The sequence below is a fragment of the Chiloscyllium plagiosum genome, chromosome 37 (genome assembly GCF_004010195.1).
Source record: "Chiloscyllium plagiosum isolate BGI_BamShark_2017 chromosome 37, ASM401019v2, whole genome shotgun sequence".
Lineage (NCBI taxonomy): Eukaryota > Metazoa > Chordata > Chondrichthyes > Orectolobiformes > Hemiscylliidae > Chiloscyllium > Chiloscyllium plagiosum.
Window position 1 is genome coordinate 31,347,606 of NC_057746.1, and position 9,977 is coordinate 31,357,582.

Sequence of the window (9,977 nt, forward strand, 5' to 3'; positions counted from 1 at the left end):
CCCGACTGAGTGTTGCAGACTGGCACATTTCAAGGTCCAGGACTACGTGTTGAGGGATGCGCTGAAGCTTGGGGCAGCTGCCGCCAAGGCGCGGTGGGGAAAGACCACTGTGTAAAGTCTGCCTGCCTAAAGAAGAACAGGGGGCCCGCCCAGTCATTTGGGCTCTGCTGACGTCTCAGCTAAAAATGTAATCGTACAGACCTGTAAATAGGAATGATTACTCTGTTTTCGGTATGCAAACAAATGGAATGTTTACATATGTATGGCATGTCCAGTTGAACAGATCAAAGTATTTTATGAATAAAGTATACTTTTGTTTTTCTTTATTTCAATGTTGCGACGCCTAAGCTAAAGATGTGGATACATGATTGATAAACATACAGACCTGTATGTAAAGTTGATAAATTCTGATCTCTGTATATACATGTTTACATAAGTATGGCATGACCAACTGTACAGACCATCAAATTATTTTATGAATAAAGTCTATTTTTGAAATTAAAAAAAAATGCTAGAAGCTGCTGAAACATGGAGGTGGTCTGATCTTGAGGGATGGAGGGGTTTGGGACCATTGTTTCACAGATTGTCAGTGGAGCAGAGTTGTTCCTGTTGTCACTTGATCCTGGATTAAAGAAGGGAAAGACCCTCTCTGTGAAAGTGTGGGTGAAAGTGTGGAGATGGGACATGGTGTCCGCATTGTAAAATGACACCTGTCCACCCTCATAGTCCAGGAACACCCCGATTTTCCTGGGATTTACATTCAGGGGGAGGCGGATATCAGACGGGGAGGTGGCAGCTAAATAGCAATCTCCAGGATGCAGTTCCACACTCCAGAATCCGGTCTCTGGGATCAGGATGATCCCCCCTTTCCTCTCTACAGACTCTTGGGCCACTCCCAGAATCCACTCAGTCTTGTCTCCCACCTCCACCTCCCAGTAATGTCTCCCTGATGTGAATCCCTCTGATCCCAGGACACAGGGACTGGAATCAAATCTCTCCGGGGAGTCAGGGAGCGGCTGCTCTGTGTCTCCGAGTCTCACACTGATCCGGTCCTCAGACAGGATGAGCCGGGGATGCGCTGTGTTCGGATCCAGAGTCAGAGAGGCTGGAACTGGGAGAAAAGTATAAATAACATCATCACCCATTGAGCCTCTCACTTCCATTTATAGAACCTCTTTTACTTGTGGAGTACCCTCACACACCCCAGGTCTCTCTGTAAGGAACCTGCAGCCCCGCCTTCCCACAGATCCCAGCTTCTGCAAAGAGAGACACCCAGACGTTGGCAAGTCCACAAGCAATCAGGACCGCAGACTTTGGGAAGAGCTTGGTGGTTCCAGATTTCAACACTGATGTCCTTTGCCATCTCTTCGTGTGATCACAATCCGGAGGATTGGAAAAAATATTGAAACTTGCTGAAAAGTCATTTTCATCAGAACCAATACAAGAATGTGAATTCCAACAATCACAGACTGGTTGACACGGTGTCATGGAGAAAGCAAGGGGCAATTATATGCAAGTTCTGGGGTAATTAAAAAGAGGCAGAAGGGTAGAAGAGCTTCTTCTCCGTCCTCTTGCTGCCAGACCTAGTGGGGTTCCAAGCATTTTATCAGCGGTCCTTTAATTTGACAGCAGTTTCAGGAGAAAGTGAGGACTGCAGATACTGGAGATCAGAATCGAGAGTGTGTTGCTGGAAAAGCACAGCAGGTCAGGCAGCATCCGAGGAGCAAGAGAATTGATGTTTCAGGCTTAAGTCCTTCATCAGGAATGAGGCTTGTGGGTCGGGGCTGAGAGATAAATGGGAGCAGGGGTGGGGTTGGGGGGAGGTAGCTGGGAAAGCGATAGGTAGATGAAGGTGGGGGAGAAGGTGATAGGTCAGAGGGGGCAGTGATGAACACGTCCAGAGGGCAGTGCCGAGTTGGAGGCTTGGGTCTGGGATAATGTGGGGGGAGGGGAAATGAGGAAGCTGTTGAAATCCACATTTATCCCATATGGTTCCAAGTCGGAATATGAGGCGTTCCTCCTCCAGGCGTTGGGTGGTAACGGTTTGGCGGTGGAGGAGGCCCAGGACCTACATATCCTTGACGGAGTGGGAGGGGGAGTTGAAGTGTACAGCCACGGGGCAGTGGGGTTGGTGGGTGCGGGTGTCCCAGAGATGTTCTCTGAAACAATCTGCAAGAAGGCTTCCTGTCTCCCTGATGTAGAGGAGACCAGCCCTGGTGCAATGGATGCAGTAGGTGACATTGATAGAGGTAAAGGTAAATTTCTGATGGATGTGGAAGGATCCCTTGGGGCTTTGGACGGAGGTGAGGGGAGTGGTGTGGGAGCAGGTTTTGCGCTTCCTCACCTAGGTCCTGACTTTCCACCTCCGCATCCAACACATCATCCTCCACCACTTCCGCCACCTTCAAGCGGACCCCACCTCCAGAGATATATTTCCCTCTATACCCCTATCAGCATTCCAAAAAGATTATTCCCTCTGCGAATCCCTTGTCAGGTCCATACCCACACTCCCGGCACCTTTCCCTGCCACTGCAGGAAGATCAAAACCTGCTCCCACACCACTCCCCTCACCTCCATCCAAGGCTCCAAGGGATCCTTCCACATCCATCAGAAATTTACCTTTACCTCTATCAATGTGACCTACTGCATCCAATGCATCAGGGCTGGCCTCCTCTACATCGGGGAGACAGGAAGCCTTCTTGCAGATTGTTTCAGAGAACATCTCTGGGAAACCTGCACCACCAACCCCACTGCCCCATGACTGTACACTTCAACTCCCCCTCCCACTCTGTCAAGGACACGCAGGTCCTGGGCCTCCTCCACCGCCAAACTGTTATCACCAAACGCCTGAAGGAGGAACACCTCATATTCCGCCTTGGGACCCTGCAACCATACAGGATAAATGTGGATTTCAACATCTTCCTCATTTCCCCTACTCAAATATTATCCCATTCCCAAGCCTCCAAATTGGCTCCACCCTCTGGAGCTGACCATCACTGCCCTGACCTATCACCTTCTCCCTCACCTTCATCCACCTATCACTTTCCCAGCGCCCTCCCCCATCCCCACCTCACCTCCCATTTATCTCAGCCCCAGCCCACCAGCCTCATTCCTGATGAAGGGATTATGCCGGAAACATCGATTCTCCTGCTCCTCGAATGCTGCCTGACCTGATGTGCTTTTCCAGCACCACACTCTCGACTCTGAACATTTTCAGTTTGCTTCTAGTGAACTGTTGCCTTCACACAGATACATGTTCATCCATATGTAACCTATCCCTAAAATTATGTCTATCAATATTCCTCACCCTCACCCCATGAAATAGCAGCAAGGTGACCACGAGTAGAGACGGAAACTGTTTCCTTCACTCCCAACTGTCAGAAACTGGGTTGTGTGAAATACCTAGTTTCTATGTCAGATTTGCAGGTAGTTGGTTTCATATCCAGTGCACTGGACACAAACTTACCACATGTCACTGCAATTGCATTGCTGAATTGTGCAAAGCACAGCAGGATCACAGAAGCAGTGGTCTTTGAACTGTCTTGTTGTGAGAACTGAAATGATCATTTACTGCTTGACAGGGAGATGTTTTTGGAAGGTGCCTGTATAAGAGTGGGATTCCAGTCTGATGTACATTAAATCACAGTCCTTCACAACTACATCATGTTGATGTCATTTGAGAGATTACACTGAGAAATTTAATGTGAAACTGCACCTGGGAATTTATAAAGGTTTTACCTGGCCTGATGTGTTTGAACATCTCCTTCCACACTGTGTACTGTAAAGGGCTGTTGTACTTTCCAATAGACAGGACTCCATCTGTCAGTAACAGCACATTGCGTTCATCACTAATCCTGTAAATAATGAACACTTGGTAGTAAATTGATCACAATCACTTTCCTGAGTAATTTCACCAACTTGCACTGAGTTTCAGTAAAGTGCATGTCCTACCTTCTCTTCCGAGATACTTCCTCCTGAAATAAACAAAACACAATCTGAGTTGACAGAGACTGACTGTCTACATCCAGAAAGCAGCAATAACACTCACATTGTTACAAGCTGCTGGGAATTGTCCAGATATTTCAAGAAAACACATAACCAGCATGTTGGAAACAGCAAATAAGACCATAAGACATAGGAGTGGAAGTAAGGCTATTTGGCCCATTGAGTCCACTGCGCTATTCAATCATGGCTGATGGGCATTCCAACTCCACTTACCCACACTCTGCCTTCAGCCCGTAATTCCTAGTGAGATCAAGAAGTTATCAATCTCTGCCATGAAGACATTTAACGTTCCAGCCTCCACTGCACTCCATGGCAGTGAATTCCACAGGCTCACCATTCTCTGGCTAGAGAAATGTCTCCTCATTTCTGTTCTAAATTGACACCCTCTAATTCTAAGGTTGTGCCCATGGGTCCTAGTCTCCCCACCTAACAAAAACAACTTCCCTGCGTCCACCCTTTCTGAGCCATTATTTTGGAAGCTTCTATTAGATCTCTCCTCAACCTTCTAAACTCGAAGGAATACAATCCCAGGATCCTCAGCTGTTCATCGTATGTTAGGCCTACCATTCCAGGGATCATCGGTGTGAATCTCCGCTGGACATGCTCTAGTGCCAGTATGTCCTTCCTGAGGTGTGGGACCCAAACTGGACAGAGTATTCTAAATGGGGTCTAACCAGAGCTTTATAAAATCTCAGAAGCACATCATTACTTTTATCCCTCTTGAAATAAATGGCAACATTACATTCGCTTTCTTAATCATGGACTCAACCTGCAAATTTACCTTTAGAGAATCCTGGACTAGCACTCCGAGATCCCTTTGTATTTTGGCTTTATGAATTTTCTCATCATTTGGAAAATAGTCCATGCCTATATACTTTTTTCCAATGTACAAGACCTCACATTTGCTCACGTTGAATTTCATCAGCCATTTCCTGAACCACTTTCCTAAACTGTCTAAATCTTTCTGCAGCCTCCCCACCTCCTCAGTACTACCTTCCTGTCCACATAACTTCATATCATTGGCAAACTTCACCAGAATGCCCCCAGTCCCTTCATCCAGACCATTTATATATATAAAGTATCAGCTGGGGCTCCAACACTGAACCCTGCGGGACACCACTTGTCACCAGCTGCCATTCCGAAAAAGAACCTTTTATCCCAACTCTCTGCCTTCTGTCAGACAGCCAATCCTCAATCCATGCCAATAGCTCACCTCGAACACCATAGAGCCTCATCTTACTCAGCGGCCTCACGTGAGGCACCTTATCAAAGGTTTTTTTGGAAGTCTAGATAGATAACATCCACTGGGTTTCCCTGGTCTAACCTATTTGTTACCTCTTTAAAGAATTCTAACAAGTTTGTCAGTCATGACCTTGCCTTAATAAATCCATGTTGACTTATTCTAATCAGACCCTGCACTTCCAAGAATTTAGAAATCTCATTCTCAACGATGGATTCTAGAATTTTACCTACAACCGAAATTAGGCTAATTGACCTTTAATTTTCCATCTTTTGTCTTGATTCTTTCTAAAACAGTGATTTTCCAATCATCTGGGACTTTCTCTGACTCCGGTATCTTTTGAAAGATCACAACCAATGCCTCCGCTATTTTCCCAGCCACATCCCTCAGAACTCTAGGATGTAACCATTGAAGCCAGGAGATTTATCAATTTTTAGACCTTTTAGCTTTTCTAGCACTTTCTCTTTTCTAATGGCTACCATACTCAAGGTGCCCCTGATTCTCCTTAATTGTTGGGATATTACTCATGTCTTCCACTGTGCAGACTGATGCAAAGTCTTTATTAAGTTCTTCAGCTATTTCCTTATCTCCCATCACTAGCCTTCCTGCATTAATTTGGAGCGGCCCAATGTCTATTTTTGCCTCTCATTTGTTTATTATATGTTGAAAGAAGCTTTTACTATCATTTCTAATATTACTGGCTAGCCTACCTTCATATTTGATCCTCTGCGTCCTTGTTTCTCTCTTTGTTATCCTCGTGTTTGTTTTTGTAGCCCCCCCCCCCAAAGAAGGGCTTATGCCCAAAACGTCGATTCTCCTGCTCCTTGGATGCTGCCTGACCTGCTGCGCTTTTCCAGCAACACATTTTTCAGCTAAGTCCAGAATAGCCTGCTCCCTTGTGGGCTCCAGCACAAGCTGTTCCAAAAAGCCAGCTTGTAAGCATTCCATGAATCCCCTTTCTTTGGATCCGCCAGCAACATTATTCACCAGTCCACCTGCGTATTGATGTCCCCCATGATCACTGTGACTTTACCTTTCTGACATGCCCTATCTATTTCCTGGTACACCTTGCACCCCTGGTCCTGACCACTGCTGGGGGGTCTGTATATAACTCCCATTACAGAATTTTTGCCTTTGTGGTTACTCAACTCCACCCATGCGGACTCTACATCATCTGACCCTATGTCATTCAGTGCCATAGATTTAATTTCAGTCTTAACTAACAAGGCCACCCCGCCCCCGCTGCCCACCTCCCTCTCTTTTCGATAAGTTGTAAATCCTTGGATGTTTAACTGCCAGTCCTAAACCCCCTGCGACCATGTCTCTGTGATGCCTACCACATCATAATCATTCACGATGATTTGTACCGTTAATTCATCTACTTTGTTATGAATACTACGAGCATTCAGTGCCTTAATGCTAACTTTCTTATCATTATTAGAGATATTGGAAATCATAAGATGTCCTAAGTTCTCCTTCCTTTTTGCTGCATTCCTGGTCTGCCTCGAGCTTAAGCCCACCTGCACACATGCTATCCTGCTGCTTATCTTTCCATTTAACTCCATACTCCCAGTCATTTTTGCTCTCCCTTCTCCCTGACTCAGAAGTTTAAAGTCCTACTGACCACCGTAATTATCCTTAAATGAAGAATTCCTATCTGCACTTTCTTCCCAAGAAGCAATTCACCTTGTCTTACTGCCTGATATCATCCTGCCCAGTCACACCCCACATCCTTTCACGCAATGACCCAAGTAAAGAGGTGTTGCTGTGGGGAGAGATAGATCTTGCAGGGTCAGTTTTTTCACAAAAGCGGAGGATCACTCGCTGTTATCTATGGATCTGGTAAGGTACAGTTATAGTGTATAGTATTGTATATAGAGACTAAAACTGTAAAACTTTCACAATGAAATCCTACAGAATATAGATTCATTTCTCCCAAAGTAGACCTGACTAGCAGAAGGAATGATTGAGGCAAATTCACAGAATACATATGGATGAGAGAAAGAGAAGGATATGATCTTTGAATCCGATGCTGTGGGGTAGGACAGGACCCATATAGACTATAAACACTGACATAGATTAACTGCTTAATGTCAAAGTATTATGTAATATCTGAAAAGACAATCTTTCAAGACAAGCAGTGGAAATTAGGCCGCATAAGTTTAAAACTCCTGTTAGAAACTGGATTGTGTGAAATACCCAGTTTCTGTGTCAGATTTGCATCAACGTCAGTCCCTTTCACAGGTAATTGCTTTCATTCAATGCACTGGGCACAGACTCACCACACGTCACTGTAACTGCATTGCAATGCGAGTGTCAGGAAGCTACTAACGTAGACACCACAGAAATAATTACAAAGTAAACATGAAAGTATTGCTGACAAACCCCATGGAGCTTCATGTGTTTTCCCGTTAATTTTGAAGTGACTGTACTTTTTAACACAATACAGCAAGCATTGTAGATCTGTCCAGAAACTGAAGAGCCATTGATCAATTGTTACACCAAACCGAGGGGCTGCAAGGGAAATCAAGCCCCACTACTCTGGGGATTATCACAAGTTAAAGGTTTTAAAAAGGGTCCAGAATTCTAAAACAAATCTCATTTGTAGACGTGGCTTGACATAAAGCATGGTCCAGCTTCTTCCAACTAACAAAATACACTCAGCTGTAGATACGCAATTACTGCAAATATGAACCATATAACGCTGGTTAAAACATTGAGCTATTCATCAACTTCCCCCTTACACAAGAAAGGGAAAAAAACGCTACCGGTAGAGGTGCAGACTGCAAAGGCAGCTTGGTGATACCCGTTCACAAGGAAGCGACTAAGGTAACTCTAACTGCCTCTCCATCCTTCCTCTCTCAATACGTTCACTGGTTTGTAGCAGGTCCATGAGAAAGAGTCACATCTAGAATGTCTCGGATTTATTGATTAAGAACCACGGGTTTACAGCAACTGCTGACAGAACTTCTTGAAAAAAACAATCTTCAGTTTAGAGAATTGTTTTTTAACTGCAGAGCTAAGGCTGAGCTAAACTGCGCCTGGAGTCTGGTCATTTCTGCTGAAACATTCACACCCACAAATTATACTGCAACAAGAAGCCAATCACATCCTTGTTGCTAGGCAGAAGGCTTTGTTATTAAAGCCATCTCACCAATCAGCTGCTTGTTGTCCCCTGAAAATCCAATCTAAAATCCCCAGCCTCACCAAAACCACCTCCCAACTCCTGCCACACCAGCTCGTCTCTCACCTTCACCCAGTACCTGAGTAAATGGTACTTTACAGTGAAATCTGGCTGTTTGGTTTCAGAACCTTTAACCAGAACCTTCCAGCAGTCACTACCTCAATCCACAATTACAAATACAAAAACAATGCACCGTCTGTACACGATCACATTGTGCTGCATGTTTGGGAAAAGCCACAGGTTAGGAAAATAAATTAGCTGATTATGTTATGTGCCTGTTCACTCTCACTGACCTTAAACTGAAATATAATACCTTACCTTCAAGAATATCACTTGGTCTTTTTGTTTCAACTGTTTCTCCAGATGAGAGAGCTTCCCCGCAGTTGAATTTAAATTCTCCTGGATCTCTCGAAGCCTTTTCTCCATTGGTTGCAGAGTCCTCTCCTCTTCTTCCCTGAGATCTCGGAGTAAAGTCTGTTCTTTCTCAGTGAGAATCTGGTGCATTTTAGTGAACTCTGATTCGATGTGGCTCTGCAGGCAGTTCGCCTGTTCCTGTGGAACGAGATGTGAAACATCACTAATGTCCCACCTTAAAGTGAACAAAACTAACCCAGATCCCAGAGAATCAGCTCAGGGAGATTTTACCCGAATCTGGGAAATCTGCTGTTTCTGCTCCCGCTCCATTTCTAGAGCTGCTGATTTTTTCTCTGTGAGAGAATCCAAGGAAGATTTCACCCGATCCTGGGATTGGGAGAGAAAATCAGAAAATAAAAGTGTTAGACCATGAAAATGTGATGAAATAATCAGAGGATGGAATGTGTTTCCTTTTACCTTGTAGAGTCCAACAGCTTCTGTGATCGGGATGAAGTTGTGAGATTTGTGTTCCCAGGAATCTCTACAAATCACACAGATCAATTTCTTGTCAGTTTCACAAAACAGCTTCAGTTCTTCCTGATGTTCCTCACAGTGATGTTTACTTTCCTTCTCTTGTGGATTCAGATTTAATGTTCGAGCTTTCTCGGCCAGATTCGCTAAGGCCCGGTTTCCTCTGAGGGATCTATCCGGAAACTCCTGTCTACATTCCGGGCAGGATTTTCTCTCCTGCTTTTCCCAACTCTGGGTGGTACAGGAGCGGCAGAAGTAGTGTCCACAATCCAGTATAACCGGATCGGTGAAGAATTCCTGACAAATGGGACATTTTACCACCACGGTCCAACTCTCTCCCTGCTGTCTGGAATCCATGTCCACCCTCACCACGCCTGGTTACTCTTTCAGATTTGGTGTTGCTGGGCTGGCCAATACTTTCCGTCCTGCGACTTCCCGGGAAATTCACCGCATTGCTTCGGAGGCTCGGGATATTTGCCGGTGTGGGTGTATTTTTATTGGTCAATGGACCCAAGACGGAACGGGATGGGGATATTATAGGGCTGTGCACGGGTGGGGGCAGAGGAGACTGAGCGAGGATTGGGCAGAAGGAAGGAGGAGGGAATTGGCAGAGACCGCTCTGACAGGAACTAACAGGTGACCGAGGGTACAGCGGGGCGGGGG

At 45.3% G+C, this 9,977-nt stretch overlaps 1 protein-coding gene across 1 annotated transcript; it reads right to left on the minus strand.

Moving 5' to 3' along the window:
- Positions 1-317: 317 nt before the first annotated feature.
- Positions 318-9,970, minus strand: LOC122541476 (zinc-binding protein A33-like). The gene is made up of 6 exons (XM_043678264.1): positions 9,261-9,970; positions 9,075-9,170; positions 8,748-8,981; positions 3,952-3,974; positions 3,739-3,854; positions 318-1,111 (listed from the first exon to the last, which is right to left on the minus strand). The coding sequence occupies exons 1-6, from the start codon at positions 9,669-9,671 to the stop codon at positions 474-476; spliced, it is 1,518 nt and encodes a 505-aa protein (XP_043534199.1). The 5' UTR covers positions 9,672-9,970; the 3' UTR covers positions 318-473.
- Positions 9,971-9,977: the final 7 nt, after the last annotated feature.

What these genes read in the sequence shown, in the direction of transcription:
- LOC122541476 (XM_043678264.1), bottom strand. Translation starts at nt 9,671, where the DNA reads ATGGATTCCAGACAGCAGGGAGAGAGTTGGACCGTGGTGGTAAAATGT. An exon ending in ACCAAGTGATATTCTTGAAG is followed by an intron (nt 3,975 to 8,747) that starts GTAAGGTATTAT and finishes TGTTTATTTCAG; the next exon opens with GAGGAAGTATCTCGGAAGAG. An exon ending in GAAGTATCTCGGAAGAGAAG is followed by an intron (nt 3,855 to 3,951) that starts GTAGGACATGCA and finishes CATTATTTACAG; the next exon opens with GATTAGTGATGAACGCAATG.